This window comes from Ambystoma mexicanum, chromosome 1q (assembly GCF_040938575.1).
Source record: "Ambystoma mexicanum isolate Mex_15411 chromosome 1q, UKY_AmexF1_1, whole genome shotgun sequence".
In the NCBI taxonomy this organism is placed as follows: domain Eukaryota; kingdom Metazoa; phylum Chordata; class Amphibia; order Caudata; family Ambystomatidae; genus Ambystoma; species Ambystoma mexicanum.
The window spans coordinates 450,777,269-450,803,798 of record NC_090922.1 but is presented as its reverse complement, the minus strand read 5'-3'; the positions used below and the strand labels follow the sequence as shown (position 1 = coordinate 450,803,798).

The following is a 26,530-nucleotide window of genomic DNA, read 5'->3' as shown; positions in this document are numbered from 1 at the left end:
GAATGTTCATAACCCCTCAGATGGCCAAAGAGAGAGGAGGCAACACCTCACTCGATCTATTCATCTACTTTAGACTACTTCACGCTCTACAGGCCCAGTTCCCATCATTTCCCAAGGAACCACCGACATGGACTCTGCTACACAATATGATCCAAGCGAGAGGAGAGGGAAGACAAGTGTCCATAATATACAAATCACTGCAGACAGACACAATGCCCGCCAATACAGCGACGCTGGGAGGTAGCCCTTAAATCCCCAATCCCATAAGACGATTGGTCCTACATTCTTCGCCAAACGCAAAAAGTCGCCTTGAATACCCGCCTCAAACAAATCCACTTCAACTTCGTACATCAAACCTACTACACTGCTGCCAAAAAATGACACCACCCCGAAGCATCAGCACAGTGTGAAAGATGTGGAGCCCCTGCCGTAGACTTTATCCATCTCGCCTGGAGTTGTCCCGGGATTGCTCGGTTCTGGTCATCAATCCTATAGATAACAGAGGACATAGTGGGAGAGGAACTCACCCCACAGCCTGCCATTGCACTTCTGAGTTTGACCAAATACTTACAACCTCCGTCGAGGAGATTGGCAACTCTTCTCCTGGTGCTAGCACATAGAAGGATAGCACTGTCATGGGGTCGCGGCCCCCTCCCCACATTAGCAGCATGGAAGAAAGACATTACTTACTGCAAAGACATGGACACCAAATTCATAAGAACCTTACCCCTCCACGCACGACCCCCTGACATTTGGGGCTCTTACATCGCCTACCTGCTTTCCAACACAGACAATACCAACTCTCAACCACAACCTTCCCGACTACATCGGGGCAACTCTTCCACTCCTGCATCAAGCGACGAAACTGGCTGATACACAGAGAACATTTTGCTAAAGTGAACAGCCATCACAGGACAGAAGGGACTAGGTTGAGTGTTTTGCAAGTCTTGAACGTAGCTTTTTTAACTGCACCCAAATGGTGCAGTCCGTTTTTGTTGTTTTTGATAATTGAAAAATAAAGTATTTAGCAACTTTTTAATTTACATGTTTTTCAAGGTGACAGTGGAAAATCACCAGTCTAACCACACGGCTGCAGCTGTTCCTATTTTTGACTTATCTTAGCGCGATTTGTGAATATCTCAAGGTTGCGCATCCACACATTTTCTTGGGCCACCTTTTCCACACTACTCACTTATTTAAAAAATAAATTAAGAAAAGTCTCCTGTATCTATACTAGACCAGGAGTAACCTCTTCGTAGACTGCGAAAATTGGCCTTCAAATGCTACTTGTTTATCATTCTGATTAGAGGACGAATGAAGAGGGTAAGGGGACTTAAAGGGAGTAAACATGCTTATTTTGAATCACTTAATTTCTTTGGGTTGGTGGAGGGGGGCCCAAAGGTGTCCGTGACCAGGGCCCCAAAAGTGCCTAAAATGGCCCTGAGAGGAAGGTGGTGCAACAGAGGTCCACAGGAAGCGGGCCACCTGCTCCAGGTCGACAAACACACGCAGAGAGGAGTGTGGCAGTCACTGAGACCAAGTAAGCGGGGTGAGAGGTCCCTGGGGCAGTGAACCATGGAGGTGCTGTGGCAAACCCCACATATAAGGAACCAACGCCGACTGCAGGATAAGCAGAAAGGGCGCAGGAGTGACAGCTCAGTCACAGGGGAGGGCTGTGGGTCACTCTCAGAAGATACCGAACTTTGGAAAAAAACAGAAGGGGAGAGTGCGCTGGCTAAGTGGCCTGAAGAGGCACAGGAAGGCCCCTGTACCACAAGGGATAATAAAGGTGGACGACACCAGAACGGTGAAGCGGGGGCAAATGCATTGATAAGAAAACCAGTGCGGCTGGCGAAGAGTGGTGTGGAACGAGACCCGCAGAGAAGAGGAACAGCGCGGACCATGCAAAAAGGCCAAGAGAGCAGGCCGTTGCAGAGGTTGGGGAACCCACGATGGAGGGCAAGGGGACTGGAGAACACGAGAAGGTTAACGAAAGTCCCTCTAAGACAGAGATGCCTGGTACGGTATCACAGCCAGGGGGCCAAGGAAAGGTGGCGAAGAACCCCCACAGAGGAGAAAATGAGGCCTGAAATGGACATATCAATGTTCTCAACAAAGGAAGACTCAAGACACTTCCTGGCCGAAATAAAAGCACTCAGAGGAGATATACAGACCTCACTAGCGGACCTATTCGGAAGAATGGCAACAGTGGAAAGTAAAGTTGAAGGTATAGAGCACAACCAGTTTAATGCAGATTTAGTTAAATGAAACTGGACGCTAGGATGACAGAGCTGGAACTCCAAAAGGAAGAAGTGATGCTCAAAATGGATGATCTAGAAAACGGAGAAAGATGCAACAATCTGAGGATACTGGGACTGAAGGAATCTGCCAGAGAAACCCTGAGACTAGTAGAGGAGAAAGTCCAGTGCCTCGTGAACGAGCTCTTTGAAGCGGAAGGGGGAAAGACAGTGCAACTCTAGGGAGCCCACAGAGGAGGCAAGCCTTACCGGAGTGGCCCTCACTCCCTAGTGGTCAAGTTCCTGAGCTATAAGGACAGAACAGATGTACTAAACAGGGCAAAACAACACTGCAAAATAGACTTTGAAGGCTCCAGAATCACGGTATATCAAGATCTCTCGAATTTCACCCTCGCTAGGCGTAGAGCCTGCAGGCCTCTTACAAAATGGTTGGTCAAAACAAAGGGTCAGGTACAGATGGGGGCTACCCCTTCACTGCAATTTGAAGTGGAGGGAGTGGACTATAGAATAACATCGGCGGAAGAAGCAAAACAGGCCTTGCGTCATCTCACTGCGGATGTCGAGGCCATACCTAGGAGCTCACAAGGGCAATCCATGAGTAGGGACGGTGCGAGGCTGGCGCCCAACCCACAAAGGAGGAGAAGAGGGCCAGCATGAAGGAAATCCATGAGAATAGACGGACTGTCGCCTCGCAAAGAAACTACGACGAAAGAACGGCAGCCGGACTGAGGCTCAGGCGAACGACCTGTGCAAAGGCAGAAGGAGAACCACTATGAGGAGTAGATTGATGGGAAAATACAAGGGATTTGCCCGAGGGAGTTAGCAGAACTTGCTCCAAAGTGGCCCTCTGTGAGAGAGAGGGTGTCTCTGAAACTTTTACTTCACAAAATAAGTTTGGGGGTGTTAGTATTTATACAGTTAAGTTGTGAATTAGTCGACGGGATTGTTAGGCCCTTAGGGACCACTACACACAATTAAGACCACAAGTGGTAATACAAGTTCACCTTTGGTACAAGCCTGTACTACTATGTTGAAGTGGTAGCAGTAGCGGAGCAGCCAGGCTTATCTCAAGAGTATATGAGCAGTAGCAGAGATTACACAAGGGGACCACAATTACTGTGACTCAAGCAAACACTGACTCAAGGTTTCAGGTAAAAAATAGAAGTAGATTTATTTTTTAAACCATCTGTAAAACACAACACTTCTATGAATTAAAAACCACATGAAAAATATACTACAAACAACCAATTCTCTTGGCACAGAATAGCTCAAGGTAAGTTTTGGCGCACCGGTGTTGTGAAACAAAAGACGTTACCGGGAACAGATATGCGATAACTTTTTGACAGCTCGGTCGTATTAAAGAAACGCGTATCCGCGTTAAGAAACGTTACCGGGGCAAAACACACTTAGCACCTAGGCTAACCAGAGAGAGTTGGGGGCAAAAATCATATGCAATACTTTTGTCAGGGCAGACAGAATCAGAGAACACTCGCTGACAGAAATTCAAAAGCCAATAGGTCGGAGCCAGTGTCAAGTGGAACCGGGTTCCTGTAGCCGAGGATCACACAGTCAGACAGTTCAAGATTCAACGTTGCCAGGAGTACTTGGATGTTGTTGTTGGGAACACAGTTATTCTGTGAAAAAGCTGGTGCCACTGCAGTTGTTCCTGTTGGTTTCCTGCAGACCCACGGTTCCTGGAGCTTCGGTACGAAGGAGGACCTCTGGAGGGGTCTGCACCACACAGGGATGAAGCCAGAAGCAGCGACGGGGAATAAAAGGTGCGCTCCTTTAAAACAGGAGAGGCTCTTCAGATGGCTATCCGGACCACTACAGCAATGTGCAGCGATTTCGACCACGAAGAGGATCCTCTGGCTGTGGAAGACGAGCTGGTTATCCCCACCAAGCTCAAGGGAAGAAGACTCCGGACTGGATCTTCTCTGGTCGTTGAAGGGTAGATAGCTCAGAACTGCAGCAGGACTTCACCGGGATGGGGCAGTTGCAGCAGCCGACTTCTTCTCCGCTTCTCGTCGGTTCCTTGTAGTTCCAGTGGCGACTCTGACTTCTAGCCCAAGAGACCTGCCTTTTATGCGAAAATCCCCCATTCACACAGCCTGGCTGTCAATCACGCAGCAGGGGGGTTGTCCAGCCAGGACAACCACCTCAGCCAATCATGGCAAAGTGCGACTTGGGTTTCCTAGGATACCCTGTGCAGGGGGTGACTACACCCCTCCCTCACATTCAGCCCACCTAGGCACCCAGGCGCCCAGAGGAGGGCTTCTTTGTAGAAGCCTGCCAAAAGACGGTGAATAAAGAAGGCAAACCTGGTTTGCCACGCAAAGTAAAACACAAGAAGGACTTTAACAAAAAGAAATGGTGAATAAACCCGACCGGAGCCAAAAGAAAAACCATTTGGTCAAGCGGGTTTATGTTCGAGGCTAATATAATAGCCTAAAACAATACCACGTTTATATAGTATAATCACGGTAGAAAGGTTAGGGTAGATACCGCTGCCACCAGCCAAGTCTAAATGTTAAAAGAGCAAAACAAGGCTCTAGGTGGTACAGATAAAAAGGGATACAGAGTAACCCTTTTCAGTACACCATGTAAGATTGGGTGTACTGGATCTGTGGTTAAATGACTAGGTAAAGTTAATGGCAACGTCACCTTTTTCTGGGGGACAGTAGTCAGCCTCAGAAAATGGAGTCGGTGGGAAGTCTGAAAGACAACCCTGTGTCACTGCACTGAAGGTGCTGTGTAACACACAAAAGAAGGGGGCTACTGAAGTGGTGTACTCCACAGTCCACAATCACAAAAACAGATGAAATACACATGGCAAAACATGGATAAGAGTGGGGGGAAAAGCTCACACTCTTACCAAGTGGAAAAAATTAACTCCAGAAATCCAGCAAAGCTGCTGGGGGACTCACTAGGTGAGGGAAATTAGCCATAAAATGAGAATTCTCCCTAACAGGGATTTGCTAGATGATTGCACATATTGGCCGAAAGGCAAGAGGTGTGCGTGCGAAAGGGGACGGGAGCAGAAATGTGCCCTTAGCCAGGAAAAGATGGAAGAAGGGGGAAGGGAGGTTCATCTATCGTGGGAAGAGGTGAGGTTGGGAAGGGCATAGCTGTGGACACGCTAAATGTGAAAGGTCTCAACTCCCCTACTAAAAGATCACTAGTGGCAAGGGAATTCCGCAAGGCCTCGCTAGACATACTCTTCTTAGAGGAAATGTGTTTGATTAGTGGGGAGGAGAGGCTACTGAGAGGCAGGGGAATAGGACAGACTTACTGGGCATCAGGGAACGTTAAGAAGGGAGAAGTTGGCATTGCCCTACACAGGCAGTGCAGATTACAAGAGTGTGTAGACATAAACCTACTAGGGGTCGATTGCTAATACTACAGGGCAGTTTGGATGGAGCATTGATATTGCTGGCGGCAATATATGCCCCCAACCAAGGGCAGGAGGAATTCCTCCTGAAAGCATTTAATGAGTACAAAGTGTCGAAGCGGACCTGTATATCTTAGGAGGGATTTAAACTCCTTGGCAAACGAAACCTGGTATAGAAAGGTAAAGGGTGATGGGACAAAAAGTGAGGAAGGCAGGAAGGGGCACCTGGGTAGGACATTGGAGATGCGAGGTCTAGTGAACACATGGAGGAGTCAGCACCCAAGGGAGGAAGGCTACACCCTCTTCTCCTTGCCACACAAAACATACACTAGAATTTATTATATTTCAGTAAACAAGGGACAAAGTTCGAGGGTAATTGTCAGGGAAATCAAACCAATGGGGTGGACAGACCATGACATGGTGATCACGACTCTGGAGATGGAGGGACTGCACAGACCAGGCAGCACATGGAGCTGTAATGAATTACTCTGGAGGGACCCACTCTTCGAAGATCAACTGACCAAAGCAATAACGGAATACTTTGAACACAATGATACAAGGGAAGTGCAGGCGGGGATGGTATGGGATGTGAAGAAAGCGACCTGGAGGGGCCTCTTGATTAGAGAAGGGGCAAGGAAAAAAAGGGAGAGGAAGTTATTGGAGGACAGATTGAGAAAAGAGATAACAGAGAGGGGGGGATGCATGCTTCTGAAGGGAACATAGAGGAAACTAAGGAAGGGTTGCTGTCAAAAAGGGCGGAGCTGAAAGCAATGGGGATGGGGGAAACCCTATGGAAACTGAGATATCTCAAGCAGAAATATTACAAAAAGGGAGACAAGGCAGATGCCTTATTTGCGGCTAGGCCTCGAGCACAGAGAGCGGAGAGATGGCTGGCCCAGAGGGTAGAGACAGCGTTGAGCCGAAAGATATCGCTGAGGGCTTTGCTCGATTCTACGAAACCATGTATAGATCTGAAGCCACTGGGGAGGATGAAGCAGTAGGGTAAAACCTGAGGGACATCACCATACACAAACTCAAAGTTCCAGAAAAAACATACCTAGTGAGCCCCATCACCGCAGAAGAGGTGAAGGACACAATTTTGCGTCCCCCCAATGGAAAGGCCCCAGTTAAGGATGGATACTCCATAGGGTTCTATAAAAAAATATGCAGGGGTCTTGTCACCACACATTGTGAAATTGTATAACCATATTCTAGAAACGGGGAATCGCCCCCAACGTTTAGTAAAGCACTAATCTCGGTGTTCCCAAAGGAGGGGAAGGCCTGGCCTAATGTGCATTGTACCATCCCTTTTCTCTTCTGAAAAGAAAATCTCAGGTTCCTAGCGACCCGGTTCGAAGAGAAATTGCCCCGCTTGGTACACTCGGACAAAATGGGTTTTATAGCAGGCAGGCAGGGCCCGGTTGCGATTCGAAAGACATTAGATCTCATAGAACATATAAAAGGGAATCCAGAGGGACGGGCGCTCCTGAGTCTTAACCCGAAAAAAGCCTTCGATCGGGTGGAGTGGGGGTTCCTCTTCGCTATGTTGAGGAAGATGGAGTGGGGGAAAAATGTGTCGTGCAATAGGAGCAATCTACTCAAGGCCCACAGCACGGGTGGTGGTTAATGGAAAGAAGTCCAGGGAATTTGAATTGAACATGGGAACTAGGCAGGGGTGCCCACTATCTTCCCTACTGTTTCCGCTAACAATGGAACCATTGGGGGAGAAAATACATACGGAGGACCAGGTAAAAGGATTTGCAGTGGGGGTAGATAACTACAAAATAAGTATGTACGCTGACGAAATATTACTCTATCGGAAGTGGGGGGGTCAGTGAGGAAAACGCTGGAGATACTAGAAGGCTATGGGAAAGTATTGGGCTTTAAGGTGAATGTCAATAAATCTACTCTTCTTCCCCATGGGAACAAACGGAAGAGGAAAGAAGGGGCTGGCCAGCGCAAGGGGTACCAGTAGCAAAGAATATCTGGGGGTACGGATATCTGTGAACTTAGATGCACTATATGAACTGAACTTCCCCCCCGTTACTGCATAGACTCAAAGACGACCTTGAAGCATCGTCCAAACTAACATTCTAATGGATTGTGTCCTCCCACGTATTCCTCATCTTAGATATATCCTAACCTTCATCTTTGCTGCTTCGGAAATTTTTTTACTCTCCACCAGAGGGCGCTCCACTCGAGGCTGCAGCATCTATGTCCTTCAGCGGCCTCCGTCGAGCGTCGACGTCATCCGCTGTATAAATCCCTCAAGCACACCCTTTGGCCTCAGTTCCGTTTTTCCGTTAGCTTCGCTTGGGATCAATAAAACGGTGCTTCAGTTCGTACGAATAATGTCGTCTTCATTTAATCCTTCCACACCGAAGACTGGATTCAAGAAATGCCAGAAATGTGGGAGAAAGATGTTGCTAACGGATCCTCATCGGAATTGCCTCTACTACCTCGGTTCCGACCACCGTATAGGTGAGTGCGGTTTCTGTCAGTCGATGACCCATAAGGCCTTAAAAGAATGAAGAGGTAAACTGGCGGTGGGGGAGAAATACTCAAAGTTTTCTTGGAGAGGGAGAAAAGACTCAGCTGAGTCTTCAACAAAACATCATAAAAAATCTAGGTCGAGGAGTAGATCCAGGAAGTCCTCTTCTTCCTCTAAAAAGGCGAAGAAAAGATGACACCGGTCTCCCTCTTTCTCTTCCTCGATGTCGTCTGAGGAAGTCATAACATGTCCGTCGAGACATGACTCCCCAAGAAAGTTGGAAGCTTTCAGAGAATCTGTTAAAACACTTTGAGACCCCCTCAAAAAAGTCTAATGAAGACCATGGGCCTCATTACGAGTCACCCGGTCTGGAAATAGCGGTGGCGGTAAATCCGCCGCCACCGTTGTTTCCAGACAGGGTGATCTCGAGTTCTGCAGGCGGGAGGTGTCATTACCGCCAGGTTTGGACTCAATGGGAATGGGGATTTACCGAATTCCACCTCCGGAATTCCCGGGTCACCGGGATCGTAATGCCCCGGTAATTCCGGGAATCACGGAAGCGGAATGGTAATACGAGTCCGGCGGTAACCTGCCGGTTTTTCCGGCTTGGTTACCGGCGGACTCGTAATGAGGCCCCATGTCCCAGCTCACAAAAAAAGTGACGTAGGAAGATCTAAGATGAGAAAATCCGACAGAAAAATCGTCAAGGGTGTCATCCAGGGAATCTTCCCAGACACCTCATAGAAAAAGCCTACCGGTGCATAAATCGGAGGTAGAACTCAAGAAAATGGCGTCAGACTCTTACACGTCACCAAAGTCCTCGTCTAAAAGGTCCTCGAAGCCTCTATCGAAGGCGGTCGAGCACAAAGTGTCGATGACTCAACCTAAAAAGGTTATGTCGAGTGCACAGTCGACAGTATCGAAGGCTCCTTCGACGGTGTCGATGGTCTCGACAACTCCTTCGACGGGGTGGACGATTCCTTCCTCGACAATATCGAAAGCAATACCTACAACCTCGACGCCACCGACGCTTTTGTCGACGTCTTCGTCCATTCCAATGACAAAATCGGCACCAGTGTTAAAGTATATGCCACCTGAAAAGGTGTTCCATCCAGAAAGCAGACATGACTTTTTTAGAACCATGTCCTCCATATATGAAGGAGATTCATCAGCAGAAGAGGTTTCACCTGCTGGTGTTAAATCTGGTACAAAACAAGTCCCTGAGGAGTTAATCGACCCTCAATGTAAGATGCAGGATTTGTACAAGTGCTTGCAGTCAGCAAGTGGTCTGGATACATCTCCAGAATATGAATTTGAAAAGCCTGACCCGGCTAAACATGCGGATGCAGGTTATAGAAAATTGATGAACAGGGTAACTGAATTCATGGGATGGAGTAGAAATTCACCTGTCTTATCAGGATGATGACATGACTGACATCCTTTCAGGAGGACCTCAGCAAGACCCCATACTTCCTTTTCATGTAGCCTTACAAAGGAAGGTAAACACTGCATAGGAAAACCCAGAAACTATTCCCACAGTAAATACGAAGTATGTGTCAAAATATAGACCCTGTTCCTCAGATCCCAAATACTTAAGTAAACGCCCATCTCCTGAAAGTCTGGAAGTTCAAGCAGCTACCTCCACTAGAAATGCTGCATACGCTACAATTCCCCCTGATAGGGATGATAAAAAGGTTGATTCATGGTCCAGAAAGATCTTTACGTCAGAGAGCATGGCTTTAAAATCTACAAATGTCACTTGCACCCTTGAAAGATTTACATATACCCTGTAGGACTGCATGTCTGCGCCAGCTGAACAAATCCCGGAAGGTGAGGAACGTGAAGGTTTCCTATCCATAGTAAGGGATGGAAAGGAGGCTTCAGGGGAATGCCTTCAATCAGGTTTGGGCACAGCTGACAGTATCAGTAGGTCCATGGCGTCTAGTACGGTGCTACGCAGATTTGCGTGGCTAAGAAAGTCAGGTTGTGCACCGGATGTGCAATCCAGGCTTCTTAATATGCCATTTGACGGCTCGAGGTTGTTTGGCAGCAAGGCGGGTGAAAGTTTGGAGAAGCTGCAAACCTGATTTTATTCCCCATTTGGGAAAGGAAGGGGACAGACCTGTCAGGGAGGGCAAAGGAAATTTCCTCGGGGGCAAGGAAAAGGTGCTAGATCTGCCCCAGCAGCGGCATCTGTCCCTTCAGCCACTGCTGCAGCTGCTGCAAAACCACTCTGAGGTTTTGACCCACAAGACCCCAGTGGGAGGCAGGATCGCATAGCATCTGGAAGAATGGCGGGGCATTACTTCAGATGCATGGGCACTGGAAACAGTATCCCAAGGTTACTGCCTTCCTTTTCAAAAGAAACCTCAGAATCACCCACCAGGATACAACTCTGTCAAAAATCCAGATCCGCTCCTGTTGCAGGAAGTTTTAACCCTGCTACAGAAAGGTGCAATAGAACATGTACCTGTAGCTGAGAGGAACAAGGGTTGGTATTCCCCATATTTCCTCATACCAAAGAAGGACGGAGGACTGAGACCCATCTTGAGCTTGAGAAGCTTGAACAAGTTCCTCAGGAAGGACAAGTTCAAGATGGTCATACTTTCTCAGATCCTTCAAGCTCTCCAAGACTGGTTGGTATCATTGGACCTTCAGGATGCTTACTTTCATGTGCCAATCCATCTCAAGCACAGAGAGTACGTGAGGTTCGCGATTGGTAATTGTCACTATCAGTTTCGAGTTCTGCCATTCGGGTTGACCTCCGCCCCAAGAATTTTCACCAAGTTGATGGCGGTGGTGGCAGCAAGTCTAGGGAGAGGGGGGATTCACATCTACCACTACCTGGACGATTGGATGATCATGGCACATTCTCCAGAACAATCCCAGGAACATTTGTCCAAAACCTGCCACTTCCTTCACAAACTAGGGTTTTCTCTGAATTTAAAAAAGTCGAACATGATACCATTTCAGAAACTTCAGTTTATTGCAGCAGTCCTGGATACTTGTTCGGGCAAAGCCTCGCCTCCCAAAGAGAGAGCTCACCACATTCTGCAGATGGTAATAACATTACAGAATGCCCAGTATCTACCTGCCTTCGATTTTCTCAGGTTGCTCAGCCTTATGACATACTGCATTTTTCTGGTGCCAGAAGCCAGATTGAGGATGAGATCCCTTCAATGGGCCCTCAGGACTCAATGGTCCCATTTTCAGGGGAAATTTCGATCTGTTGCAAGTTCCAGTCAGATTAGCACAGGATCTACAATGGTGGGCTTGCAGGGAACATAGACTCAAGGGAGAATCTTTTTGGCAACCATGGCCGGAGAGAACAGTAGTGACCGATGCCTCACTCACATGGTGGGGAGCTCACACCAACGAGTTGACAATCAGCAGTCCTTGGTCTCCATCGGGGTCGAAACTACATATCAACCTATTGGCGCTGAGGGCAATCAGACTAGCACTGAAGGCCTTCCTGCCCTCTATACGGGGTAAGAATGTCCTGATAATGACGGAAGACACAGTGGCCCTGTACTACCTCAACAAGAGAGGAGGAGTAGGGTCACTACCACTGTGCAGAGAAGCAATGCAGCTCTGGTTCTGGGCAATACAAGAAGGGATCTCTCTGTCGGCAGTTCATCTAGCCAGAGAGCAAAACACAGCGGCTGATGATCTGAGCAGGCATAGCACAGTTTCCCATGAGTGGGAAATAGCTCAGGAAGTCCTTCAAGAGATCTTTGCCCTTTGGGGAACCCTGCAAGTGGATCTGTTTGCGACCAGTGTCAACAGGAAATGCGAACTGTACTGCTCAAGGGAATTTCCCCTGAGAGGAGCTCCAGGGGACGCGTTCGTAGTGGAATGGGAGTTCCCAATTCTGTAAGCGTTTTCCTCCAGTCCCAGTGATCCCTCAGGTAATCAGGAGGTTGAGAAAGTTCAGGAAAACCATGATCCTAATTTCCCCGGATTGGGCCAGGAGAACGTGGTACCCGGACCTTCTGGACATGTCCACCTGCCCTCCAGTACGTCTTCCAAAAGAGAGGATCTTCTCTCGCAAGAGGAAGGTTACGTTCTCCATCCAGAGGTCAACACATTTAACCTTCACGCATGGCTTCTGAGAGGTTGAGATATAAGGATTGGGACCTTCCAGATGATGTCATGGAGATATTGCTTTCGGCTAGAAGACCAGCAACAAAATCTTTGTACCGTTGCCGTTGGAACAAGTTTTGCAACTGGTGCAAGGAAAAGAATGTAGATCCGTTTCCTGTGTATAACACCGGACATACTGTCCTTTCTTCTATCTTTAGCCAATTTGGGGCTCCAGATTGGTACCATTAAAGGTTATCAGGCAGTGCTGTCCATTTGTTAAGCGCTCGTCAGCGGAATGTTCTTATTTCAAAATCCCTCTAGTTACTCAATTCTTAAAAGGACTCAGGGTTAGGCAGAAACCTGTGCAGTTCCCTTAGGGACCACTGGAAAAAGTTTAAGACTACAGGTGTTAGCAGTAACCCCAATTGGTAGCAGTCCGCACCACCCAGATTTACCTGGTAGCTGTGGCTGAGCAGTCAAACCTTTCTCAAGAAGAGTTGGGCAGTATGTAGAGTATACACATTAGGTACAAGAATACAGTAGTACAAGCAAACACTGACCAGAGCTTTGGTATAAAAGTATATAATTATTTATTTAAAAACACACTTGTAAAAATACACTGGCACTAATATGTCAAGCAAGTTCCAACACAGTCACTAGAAATATATACACCTCCCTGATTAATTATTTGACAAGTCTAAGTTAAGGCACCACTTATTTGCAAAACAGAGGTGAGCGCATAACCTTAGATGGCACTCCAATAATTCAGTTTAAAAAGTGAAAGAAGAGGCAGAAATAGGAAAACACACAATACCAACACTTTTAAAGAACCACAGCAAGTCAAGAAAGGCAGGGTCTACTGTAGAGCAAAAAGGTTCATAGGCCAGGCCCACTCTTGGAGAGAGCAAGGCGGAATGTGCCCAAGATCCCACAGTTGAAGTACACTTTAATGTCTTTGCAGATAGTTCAAAAAGGAGTTAGATCAGTTCAGAAAAGTTAGTTAACAGGTCCGAGGTCACCCCAGGATAGAGAGTCAAGGATTTAGGGGACAGCTTGAACAGTCTGTTGCAAGGCGGGACACAGTACCTGAAATGGTGAGAAAGCTCCAGCGGGGCCAGTTGTTCCTGGCAGCAGGTGCAAGTCAGTGCTTCGTCCAGGGGAAGAGAAGATCTTGACGTGGAGGAAAGCTGGAGGTCGTTGCACTGCCAGGGAAGAAACCAGCCATGGAGTTTCCCGGTTAAAAGGTACTACCCTTTTATTCGTGGTAGTGGTGAAGCGTGTCTATCCGGCCGCCGGGGTGCTTGGCACGGGCGATTCCACCATGAGACGATCCAGGAAGGCGAAAAAAGGCGAACTGATTAACCCCACCAGCTCAAAGGAAGAAGTCTCTCCTGGAAGAAGATCTTCTCTGTCGTTGGGAAGTGGTGAGTTCGGTTCAGCAGGGCTCCACCGGTGGTGTCGTCATTGCAGGTCGGCTCAGCTTCTCCCTCTTTGGATTCTTTAGGTCCTGTGGCGACTCAGTCCCCAAAGCCCTGCTTTTATGCAGAAAACCCCCATTCATCAGTCCTAGCTGTCAATCAAACATGCTAGGTGGTGAGCCGGGCGGCTCACCACTGGGCCAATCACACAAGAGTGCGACTTGAGTTGCCGAGGCAACTCAGTCCAGGGTGCCTATTCCCCACTCCCACACATCCTGTAGACCCAGACAGAGTGGCACCACTTTTGGAGGCTTCGGTGCAGAAGCCCGCCAAAAGTGGAACAAAGGGCTCGACTTGGGTTGGAGTTACAGAGGCGAACACAAACGCCATTTTAAAACCGAGTCCTGGCAAAAAGACCCAACCGGGGAATAAATATTAAATAAATAACCCAGCGGTATCTTTAACATTGCACCAAAAAAGTGGTGCGTTTAAAATGAATGGGAAAATCCCATAGGAAATATTCCGGTGGAATTTTTCGCGTGGTAACCACTGCCACCAGCCAGAAATTCGACAAGGGGGGACTGGACAGTGCCCCCTTGAAAAACAGACCCAGGGGCAATCAAATTACCCCTACCAGTACTTCCACAATATGATGGTTTGTACTGGTTCTGTTCACAATTTAAGACTAGTAAAGTCAATGGTGACTTTACATGCCCTGGGAGACAGTAGTCAGTCCCAGGCTATGGAGTCCATGTTTGGGGGTCACTATGACACCCCTGTGTTACTGCACGGAGGGTGCTGTGTAACACACATAGCAAAAACACATGAAGCCCTATGGAGTAAAAGACCCCCATAGCCCATAAAACACATTACAAAGTCAAAGGACATTCTCAAATCATGTCTAAGAGTGGGAGAAAAAGAGTCTCACTCTTAGCAGGAGAAAAAAATAAACCCCAAAAAATCCAGCAAAGCTGCTGGGGGACTCACTAGGTTTGGGAAATTAGCCTTTACAGAGAATTCTCCCTAACACTCACTAATGTGTATCCTCTATCTTATTCCAGGTTCCGGTTTGGGACCTAAATATGCTTTTCAAATGTTTAATGTGTGCACTCGTTGAACCCCTGCACACGTGTCCTCTAAGGTTATTAACCTTTAAAACCATTTTATTGGATTCCAACATGGTGGCGATGGAGAGAGGACGTGCCCGAGTGTCGCTCCGTCCCCCCCTCCAGGCCGCAACAATAAAGACTGCTAATAAAGCGGTGGAACCATAAGGAAGAAAAAGGAGTTTTTCAGCGGGCACCCGGGAGAGTCTTACGCAGAGTATCGTAGGGCGAGGCGGACCGGCTCACTGGTGGCATTCCAGTGAGGAGGCGACGGAGTAGACCACGAGCCCCTGCAGAGCTGGAGGCGAGTGTCATGATTCCTGCCCCTCATGTCCCCAGCCCTCCAAGATGTCAGGCTGCATCCAGGCCAGAATCACCTACATGGCCCTCAAGGGCCTCCCCATCCCTCCAAAGACCCACTTGGAGTCAGACTTGGCGCTTGTGGCACCAGACTCACTCACTCCCATAGGATAACATTGGGGATTGGACTTGTAGTGCATTGATGGGGACAAGATGGATGCCCCCACATATTTCGGTTCCCAGAACTGCATGTGCGGTCTAGTCTTTTGGGTGTGGTTCAGCCCAGAGGCACCTGGGATACCCAGAGACTATTTAAGCCACACCCAGGCTGAGAAACATGCTTTGCGTTTTCTGCACCTGCAGCGTGACACTCACCATGTTCGGATCGGTCTCCACTAGGCCTGCATCTTTCTTCTGCGCTCCGCTCCTGCAAGAACAAGAACACCGTTAGGAACAGTCTTACCTTGCGGCGCTTCTGCCCATCAGTCATCGCTCCTTCTGTTCTGCGGGCTCTTCGGTGGTGTCATTCCCACCCCGGCACGCCGCTTCCTAAGGAAAAGGGAAAAGAACAGAAAAAAGGCATTAGTAAGCATTCTGCAAATCTTCGCTTATTTTTAAATACTGTATTTGCTTCAAACGCCTACCTGAATCCCAACCACTCTGGGAGAACTCTGTCTCCGGAACTTCTCATCCATCTGCAAGAGGGAAAAGACACTCCAGGTTAGCGTGGAAACATCTAGAGGCGCTGCATACTGCGCTTACCCACTGCATTTGTTCTTCATAACCGGCATCCACGCTGAAAAACGTCACGGCACCTAAAAGACACAGAAAAAGAACTCCGTTCAATGCAAATACGAAAGGGGTGCATCACGCTCTCACTTAACTTCAGCACTACTCATCTCAGCAGCACGCCGCCATCCCCGGACGCCGACCATCATCTAAGGAAGGAAAGGAACGAAGTTAGAGAACTGTTCAAAAGACTCATTATACTTACCTGTCGGACTCTTGCCAGTGAAGTAACTAGGCAGCAACGAGCCCGCATCAAAACGCGCTCCCGTGCTGAAGATAGGACGGAGAGCACACTATCCAAGAAAACAAGGTGAGCTGTGGATCAAAGGGAAGGGTTGGACCCCGGGGGAAGAAGGGGTTCAAGCACACAGAGACAATAGGAAGTTAAACTCTACCAATCCTGTGTTTCAGGCCCAGTCTCCAGTCGAATAGCCTCCAGGGAAGGGTTCGAGGTCGTAAGAGGTCAGAACAGGCTGAGTGACGTCCCCGTGGATACCAGGTGAGCGTTACAGCAAGAGGTGCCCGCTTTGAGCACTGGAGGGAAAGTGGAGGAATCAGTGCAGACAAACGCAGCGGTGAGAGGGGAAATATGCAGCAACCAGGACCACTGCAGCTGCAAGCAGCGGGAGCGGAGCCTCTTATGAGCACCACCCAGCAGGTCTACCAGGTATGCGGGGCCGGGGGCTGGAACGAAGTGGGTCACTCCAGAAGCCAGGCCCGACCCCACATAACGGCCTGGGGCCAGGGGAATCCCCAGTAAATGGGAGAAAACAACGCTGACCACGGAGGGGAGGATTAAAGAAGACCTGCAGTAGGGGGTCTTCCCCATGCCCAGCTACCCCAGTAGTCCAGCCCAGAGCCACCACAAAGAGGGCGTGGGCCCCCCACATCTCCCCCCATAACAAAAGGGGCCCACAGTGCCACCGCAACACAGAACGCTGGGAACCCCCCCTAATTACTAACAAGCGGACCCCCCCAACTAACTGGAAACAGGAAAGGCAGGGGGCAACAAAGGCATAAACAAAAGTCCCCCTGACCTTATACAACAGCAGCTGACCAAGGGGCAAGCCGGAGCAGCCAAAACACTGCGATCGGCACGCAGTATAGTGCCCCCCCCAACTGGCGGTGCAAAAAAGGGGCGCACAACATCAGGGGCCCACCCTCAAGAACAACCAGAAACCAGACCGCGGAGGAAACAGGACAAAGACCCCGCCCCTAGAACCCAGGGCGCCACTCGAACTAAGTCAAAGCAGATACCGGAGGGGCAGAAAGGGAAGAAGGGACAGGAGCACAATACAAGCCAACAGCACATATGTCACAATCCAGGGGGAGAACAGCGCAATCCAACCTGTAGACACCCCTGAGGAAGCAGGACCACAGTCTATCACAACTCTGGGGCTCAAACACCCACTCCATCCGTCTCCACAAGAAAGAAAATCCAAGAAGAACAAACCGGGAAAGTAGGCACAGACTCAGCTGTCCCCGAAATGGCGACCAGAGAAGATATGAAAGTATGGTTCGGAGAATTCCAGACACAGTTCATGACCTCGATGCAATCACAATTTGAGACAATGAAAAGCGATATGAGAACAGCAGTGCAAGAGCTAAGAACGGAGGTCTCAAACCTAGGGGAGAGAATGGACACCATGGAGAAAATAACACAGAATCTAGATGAGGAGACTCAACAGTACGCAAAGATCCAGGAACAATTGCTGCTACGGACACACAACCTCGAATTACAATGCGAGGACTTGGGAAACCGATCAAGGAGAACGAACATCCGAATAAAGAATATGGCAGAAACCGTAGAGGACAGGGACCTGAAGGAGGCAGTCCAACAGGTTTTTAAGGAAATACTGGAGGCAAAGGACGACGAGGAAGTCCCCATAGACAGGGTACACCGGGTGGGACCAAAGAGAACAGGAGAGCCAGGCGCAAGGCCAAGAGACGTGTGGGTGGCTCTCTCTTCATATCCCCAAAAAGAACAGATCCTACGGAAAGCCCGGACAATGGACCACATCAGAATGAATGGTGGGGAAGTGCAGTTGTATCAAGACCTGGCGCAGTCCACACTACAGAAATGCTGGGAAATGGGTCCGGTAGTAAGAGCCCTTGCATCAAAGTAAATCAGATACAAATGGACGTTCCCCTTTGGGCTACTGTTCACGTGGGAGGGGAGGCAAAGAAGGGTAACGACATGCAAAGAAGGGAGACAACTTCTGGGCATAAAGGTCCAAGAGGATGAAGCCCAAGGAACGAGGAGGGACAGAGCAACCAGGAAAAGATCGGAATGGCAATGGAAGAGCAACGACAGAAAAGGAAAGAGACCATCGCAAAAGGAATAGGAGGTCCCATGTAAGAAATTATACGACTCCAGCAGGAAGACCCTGAGATGGACGGTCACTCCTTCAACTACTTCTTACAACCACAGCGAAAGAGAGACTTCCACACTATCAGGTGCGGAGGGGGTGGTGGAGGACACTTAGGACACATGTCAGGACCCAAAGGGTTTAGAACACCCTACAAGTTATCCCTGAGAAAGGATGGGCATGGCGCACAAGGCGCAATGCCTGAGCGATCATAGGAACCAGAGCTCACCTCAGGGCACCATAGGCCTCAGAGTTTGGTGTAGTGTAAAACATGCAGGTTTCCCACCTACAGAAACTCAGCCAATTTATAGTTGGCATTACACCGGCTTTCCAATGGAAATCTGGTGAAAAATCTTCCCATCTGGCAATAAGGACCAGCGATCTTCCACCAGCTTTCCACTCCGCCGAACTCTAAATGAGGCCCCATATCTTTTCTATTCTGTTTGACGGAGAGCAAGAACTAAGAGAACGAGAAACACCATGAAGTAATTTCTTCTTTCCTTTCATTGTCCTTTGGGATCATTTAATTTCCCACTCTGAATGAATGTGTATAATGACTCCACTCTACCTCACTCCTTTATTTTAATATGTATAACATGCCACATGCCCATTGGCCTCAGAGCGCACAAGAAGAGGACAAGACCAGGACAGACCGGAAATCAGTAGCCAGGGGATAGAATTTCAGGTAGTCCCATCCTTAACCTGGGTTGAGACTGAACAAGTGAGTTTTGACTTGTTTCTTGAACAGTTTTGGCCAAGCGTATGGACCAAGGTAGCGCGTTCCAATGTAATGGAGCCTGGGTACCAAAAGATATCCTTTGCCACGTTAAAACATGCTTTTTTAATGTTTCTTTGTTCCTGATTTCGATAGTTCTATTTTGAACTGTGTTGCCTTTCTTTTGCCTTTTTCTTGGTTTCAGTGATATCCAAATGCCCAAAAAGGGCACGTAGAGCCAGACTGCCAAAACCTACCCCTCGCCTACCTATGCTCTTTACATACATTCGGATTCTGCAAAGAAAGGGCAATGGGAAAAACGTGTTATGGTGAAAAGTAGTTTGACAAAAAATCAGATTTTAAAGTAAAAGAAATGGAGAAATCGGGGAAACCAAGTTCCATTCAGAGGAAATGGCTGATATCGTGTTTGGAAGAGAGTACAAACCTAATTCAAGGCAGACATTTGAGGGAAAAATAGCAATATTTAGTTCACCATTTTAGCTAGGTATGGATCTTCCATTTACCAAAGAGCATCACCATGATAGAAGATAAACAGAAGTGATGTTAAATCTGTTGAGATGGCCCACTAGGGTCTGAGAGTAAAACGTTAGCCAACAGATTTTGTTTTTTACATTTTATGGGACATTTGTATGGTGCCTATACACAAGTGTTTCCAGGCGCCACAAGACAAGAAGGGGGTGGGGAAGGGTGGCGGGAGCATGGGATATCATAAGAAAAACAGCAACAAGAAAAAAGAGACGGTTATATTGGCCTTGGGACAATCCTACCGTGCAAGTGTTTGAGGAGATAAGTGCAAGTGGGAGAGGGGTAGAGAGAAGTGCAATTGTGGAGGGACCGCATGTGCTGTAAGGCTAAAGCGACAAGTGCCACTGGAAAGAGTGGGCAGCAAAGTGCAGTGGGCAGGCGGACTGGGTAGGGATAGGACAGGAAAGGGAGCCCAAGGGCAAGTGCTGGTCAAAGGCTGCTGGAAGGGACTGGTGAGGCTGGGGGGGCGGTGGTCTGGTCCCTGTATTACACAGAAGAGACCATGCCCCAGTCGCAGCGGCAAGTGGAGAGCTTAGCAAGGGAGGGGGAAATGGAAGGCAGAGGACAGAAGGAAGTTCTTGTGAATGAATGGTATTGCATGTATTTCAGGAGTGCCCCTCTTATTAGTATAGTTTTTACTTGACTGCACCACAAGGTTCGGTAATCTATAATTACAAATACGCGGTTGTTCTTTTCTTCTGATTTCCTTGTAAAATGACCATGTTTTCAGGATTGTTTTGTATTGCAAACTTTCTTTCTTACAGCTTGTTGTTTGAAAATAATGCAAGCTTTTATTTTGTTATGCTTTTGCATGATATAAATGTTTGTTCTTATGTGTCATCGCTTGATCCAATGTCCAAATCCTATGGGAAAGAAAATATCTATTTGAATAACTATCAAAATGTATGAAGGCTCCCTCCTACTATATCCCTTTACTCACAGCAGAATACATCCAGAATCATATGAACTCCTATTTAATCGAAGCAGGTGTACATGCAGTACATTTCTTCAGACAATCTCTGTCCTAATAACTTGTACATTGTCCCACTGGGCTGTCTTTCGGTCCCGAAACCTGACATTTACCTTTTGTACTTACCATTAACACTTTTTAATGTAAGTCATGTGTACTGACCATTAACACTGTTTAATATAATTGGCTCTTTTAGCTTCTTGTTGGATCAGAGGACTTTGACATCAGAGTGTTTAAAGAAGATGAGATTGTAGCCGAAATGACCGAAACCGAGGTAAGTAGACAATGATTGAAATTGTGGCCTGCAAGTACTATAGTACTATCATCATCATTGCACTTTATTTCGGCCTGAGAAGACCATCAAAGTCACATGTAGTAATATACAAAGCTAAGCACAAACAGTTAAAGAAATGGGTAAGATCAGAATAGTGTGTAGTTAATCAAAAGTGAAAAAGGATACAAAGTACATAACAAATATATTAATTAAATATGAATCATATTATTCATTCCCAGAATAAAAGTATTTTATTCAAAGACTTGCGCACTTTATGCTAAAAAAACACTAATAAGCATGATATATATATATATATCGAAAAACAATTCATTATAGATCAAAGTTAAAATCTTTAAGCATTACCACACAATTATTAGCATAGGACTCATCTAATCACATCAACTAATGCTACCCTGAAGCGAATGAATAGAAATAGCTAAGGTACTATAGTCGTTGACATTCTCCTGTAACACATAGCGGCCCATAGAGTGGGTGGCCAGTGGATTCGCACCGGCCAAGCACAGGTGGAGGGCGTCGCTCAGTTGGCTTATGCGGTTTTGTTTAAAAAAGGGGGTCAACTCCAAAATGGAACTCCAAAATAAGACATGTCAGAGCACTCTCGGTCTTCAAGCCGATACTTCCATCTGGAGATTGTCCCCAACACACTCTCCAACTTTACAAAGCTACAGCTGCAGTCATTTGTCGCCCCTCTCCCATCACGGCGATGCAGTGACCAGCAGCGGATAAAAGCCGGACAGTGCCGCACCAGGACATCGTCGACCGACCACACTCGTGACCGCAGGTTTCTGCAGCCACACCATGGTGGGACCCGGGAGGCACGTTCAGTGCATTGTCCCTCACGACTAAGGAGGTGGCGGACGGTGAGGGACGAGCGCATCAGTAGCATTTGCCCAGCTAGCACTGAGACTTTATTAGGAAGCATGGACACAAAGCATGGTAAGAGACCGGTGGGGGCAGCTCAAACGCCGCCTCAAGTGTGAAGTCCTTACCCCAGTGATCAACCAGTCTTGTAAGCTTATTTAGAACTGTCAGGGGTAAATAGTCGAAATTGAGCGTAGCGGCAAGTAACCAGCCGCGGTTGGAAATCTCCATCATCCACCCGATATGTACGCTGGCCTCTCCATGCGATCCCTCACTGGAATAACCGAGGAAACGGGATGCTGAGAACAGCCCCTCTGACATCTCCTATCTGTTATCACAGGCGCTGATCTAGTTGGACACGCAGGAACTAGAGACCGCATAGCTTTATCTGCTCCATAGAGAACCTCTCTTCTGGGACTAAATCCTGCTCTGTAACTAATTGGTCACCTTCAGCCTGTGACTCCATAAAAGCAGCGCTCGGCTCTGTGCCATAAATAGAAATGCACAAACTGGAACTGGGAACATAATCGCTGGCACACACGAAAGAAGGGGGCTCGCCAGTGAACCAATCAGGACACAAAGGCTGTCCCACAGCGGATCCTGAGTTTATCAGCAAATATCTTCACTGGTTCTATGGTCTGTGACAAAAAAACCTGGAGAAAATTAGCAATGCACCTACAACCCTGGCACAAGGGAGCATTCCTTTTCACACCGGTTGATGTATGTCAGGGAGTGGAGACAAATGAATCCAAGCTGGACTATTTTTGTCTCAGCAAAAATCACAGAAACCGCTAGAAAAACTTTGGGCAAGCAATAAAACCCTCCCTGGGCCCACTAGTATGCCAAAGTGTGCTTCTTCTCCAACACAGCAACGAGTACCCCAAAGTTCTAGATGCTGACTGTAAACAAATGGATGTTGCACTAGAAGATCTATCTAGAATAACTCATAATCTAGAACTTCAATATGAGGACCTTGAAAATGGATCACGTCAATCCAACACCCGGATCAGGAACCTTCCGGAAACTATCCTGGATTCAGAACTAAAAGATGCCTCAGTTGAATATTCACAAATCTCCTAGCTGGAGAAGCACCCATTGACATACCGCTTGATAGGGTTCACAGGGTCGGACCAAAAAGAACCGAACCCGGCTGCCGCCCTGAGATGCTTTGGCGGCCTGTGCACTACATCCTCAAAAATAACTCACACTGAAAGAGGCAAGGGCCTCTGCGACGATTTCATGTAACGGCACTGAAACACAACTATATCAAGATCTTTCCGAAATAACCCCCACCCCAAACGCCGAGACTTACAGGATGTGGTGCTAGCCCTCCAAACCCGGGGCATAAGATATAGATGGACTTTTCCTTTCAGACTATCGTATACCTTGGATAGTAGGCAGCAAAGGATAACGACTAGGGAAGCAGGATTGACCATGCTGCAAATAGAAGAAGACTCTACAGGCGCACCATCGAAAATGCCCAACTCAACGCTGGAATGAAAGGTACTAAATCCTAGGCTAGGGACTGGCAAATCTACACACGGCCAAAAAAGAATCGCCGGGATCAGCAAAAAGACGATTGGCGTTGATGACTGAGAAGCCTGATCCCTAGATCATCATTGTAATGGCCACATCTGGCTTGACTCTACTGGACACTTTCTCAAGATGGATCAATTACGGATCCTTGGATCCCCGACACGCAATAAAACGGAGCGTGACTTACTCTTTTTGGAATCTATCTGTTCTTAGTAACAGAGGGGGGAGCTAGGACTTCCTGCACTTTCTCCTGTGTTTAAAGGTGGATTGCAGCCGGGTGAGTTCATCCCGGAACATGTTAGGTACTGTAATTCACAGCTGGGAAACTTTGGGGTAGGGGGGTTTTCATGGGGTTGGGACAAGGAAATACCTGATGGCAGTTATGTTGAGGGGCTATCAGGAGTGGAGTGTGGGGGCATCTGGGGGGGCAGGAGGGGATCTCATCTGCAGAGCAAAAGTATGCTACTTACTAATGTATAATACCAGCAAGTATCTTTTAGCCCTTTGCCATTTAACACATACAACCATAATTCAATTTGGAGTCGGTGCAGAGTCACTGGAGTAGTGTGGAGTGTGGACATTGCTTACCCCTTTGAACTGTGTTGGCGTGACTCGAGTATTTCTTTCATTTTCATTGCAAGAAGGAGGTTCCAGGACTCTTAAGCATCTCGCCCCGCGGAGCGGAGTTGGTGCACAGTCACTGGAGTCCAGGAAGTTTGCGGAAGTCATGGAAGGCCCAGGATTGCTAAAGATCGTGCACCGCTTGGAAACAGCCTTTAGGAGCAAGCAGACGGGGACGTCGTAGACACGCCTTACCCAGGTAAACTCCACACTACTGTTAGATCCTGCTACTATAACATATTGAAAGTGATATTATTGAATCCAGAAATGGAAGATGTGGCCTTGCGGCAGAATCCTCAAGACCCCGCCGAGGCGGCAGAAGAAACGAAAAATATGGAAACAGCCGTTTCACCTATCAAGGATCAAGGTACGTGGATTACTACTGTGTCCTTACCCAGCCCCTCTACGACTTCCCCCACCCCGCCAGTGGCCCCCCACCTTACCGTGAGGCTGGTGGTGCTAGTCTCCCCTCTCGGCTGCCTCTGCAAATGTCTGCATAGAGTGCAGTGTCGTTCGCTGGGGTGAATGCGCACCGCAACAGTGATGTGGCGGTGGTAGAGTGGGGGGAGCTTCTGTGGCTTGCAGGGGGCGCAGCCGGAGCTTGCACTGAGTGGTTTAAGCGTGGTAGACTTGCAGGGAATTTCACAAGGAAACCAAAAGAAGACGAGGCTTACCTTTCCTAACCACAGAGTCTCCGACTTACGTTGACGCAGTCTGTTACTTTACAGACATCCCTTTGGATAATTTAGCAAACAAGGAAAATAAAAATGAAAACAACCTGGAGGAGGTTGTAATAAACATATTGCACCCAGGGGGCGTGGCTTGGCGGCCATGCGAGCGTGAGCGAACTCCGAGAAGCTCCCACTAGATCCAACCAAAGATCCTGAGAAAGGCGCATATCTGGACGGAAAAACCTGAACAAACGCTAGGAAAAGACGTCGGAAGACCCAAAGCACACACGGGAGAAGACCCGAGGGAAAACGGAGCCCGGAAAACCGAAAACGAGAAGAGGGCGAGACGCGTAGTACCACCAACAAAATGGCGGGCGCGCGACGCTGAGACCTGCACTTCGGCACACGAAGAAGGCCGAAGGGAAGGAGAGGAGCCGGGCGAGACAGCTGATCAGGCAAGATCGAAGCACCTCCAGAGAGGCAGAAGTCCGGGACGCCAACCGCAGAGATAGCCGCGCGACACCGACCCAGAGAAGGCGAAGACGGCGCGGCTCAAGGATAGGAAGCGGCCCACGGACCGGGGCCGAAGAACAGCGTTCCCCAGCCGAGGCGGAGACGAGCAGCAGCAGCGGAGGCCCAGCGGAACAACGGAAGAACCTGAGCGGTGAAGCAGCGGAGACGAGGGGCGACCTACAAACCGAGCTCAGAAGAACGGAGGTGAGCGGCAACGGCGGAGAGCCAACAGAGCAACGCGGGACCCCGAGAGACGGGACGGTAGAGACCGGGAGACGATTCGTAGACCAGATCGAGAGAGCCCCCTCGACGCTGAGGAGTGTGGAAGCAGCGGAGGCCCAGCAGAACAACCGAAGAACCCGGGAGGCGAGGCAGAACGGATTGAAAGCGGCCCACAGACCGAACCGAGGCAGATTCCTTCACGACGAGGCGGAGGAGAGCAGCAGCAGAACAACGAGGGATCCCACAACGAGAGGCAACGGAGAACGGACTAGATCCAGAAGAACCTGGCCAACGCGGAGATGAGAAGCAGCGGTGGCGGAACCCGATAGGAGAAACAGCGACGAATACGAAATACGAGAAGACCCACAGACCGGTTAGCCGGCGAAGAGCCCTTACCTGCCAGTCCGGAGTGGAACCGAGGGGGATAGCAGACCAACGCCCAGGCCAAGCAGGGCCGGAGCATCACCCGACTGGCAGCGAGACAAGGCACCGGCAGCAGCAACAGGAAGAGAAGCCTGAGACAACCACAGAAGCAGCGCGACACCAAACCGGGAAGGAAGAAGGCGTCGAGACCCACGGACGGGAAGCGGCCAACAGATCGAACCGAAGAAGAGCCCTTCCCTGCCGACGCAGAGGTGACCAGCAGAAGCAAAGAGCCAGCAAGCAACGGGTGATCCCGAGAAGGGAGGCGACGCAGCGGCACAGGAACCAGGACCAGGGAACAGAAAACAGACCGTGAGGAAGGCCAGGAGAGCCGAGACCTAACGGAGACGAGACGAGAGAAGAAAGGTAGCCGCCGTCATAACGAGGAGGACAAGAAATCACACGCAGACCCGGACACCACCCCAACCAGCTGCCTCACAGATAACCAGTAAACGGAGGTGAGAACCACATAGTCACCACGAACTGGCCCCCTCCCACACAGGCAGAAACCGGGGAACGAGCCGCCCTACGCAAGGCACAGACTCCAATCGCCTGGAAGCGAAAGAGAAGTGAACACCGGAGAGAGACGGCAGACGGACAACGAGGGCGAAGACACAGAGAGAAATCGCCATGATAAGGCAACACAAGTAAGAAAGAGCGGAAGCGAGCGGGAGAATTGAGCAGGGACCCACAGAAGCACAAACAAAACCAGAGTGAACAGAGCCCAACTATAGGCTAAGAGCAGTGGGCACTAACATGCCAGACAAGCCTAAAGGCGGCAGAGGGAGACAAACAGTCATGGAGACATTCACCCGAAAGAGCGACGACCAACAGCCAGAGACTGGGGAGAAAGACATGCCGGAGCCATACGCCACGCAAGGAGAGATCAGGCAAGTGGAAAGTAGCATACTGGAAGCCATAGGGGCGTTAAAGACGTCGATAGAAGGCAAGT

At 48.8% G+C, this 26,530-nt stretch overlaps 1 protein-coding gene across 1 annotated transcript in view; it reads left to right on the top strand.

The window, feature by feature from the left end:
• The window catches only part of BBS2 (Bardet-Biedl syndrome 2), a 1,290,628-nt gene that overhangs the window by 306,496 nt on the left and 957,602 nt on the right, over positions 1 to 26,530 (top strand). The window contains exon 6 of the mRNA XM_069640291.1: positions 20,633 to 20,710. Coding sequence (XP_069496392.1) covers positions 20,633 to 20,710 — 78 coding nt within the window. The remainder of the gene's footprint in view (positions 1 to 20,632; positions 20,711 to 26,530) is intronic.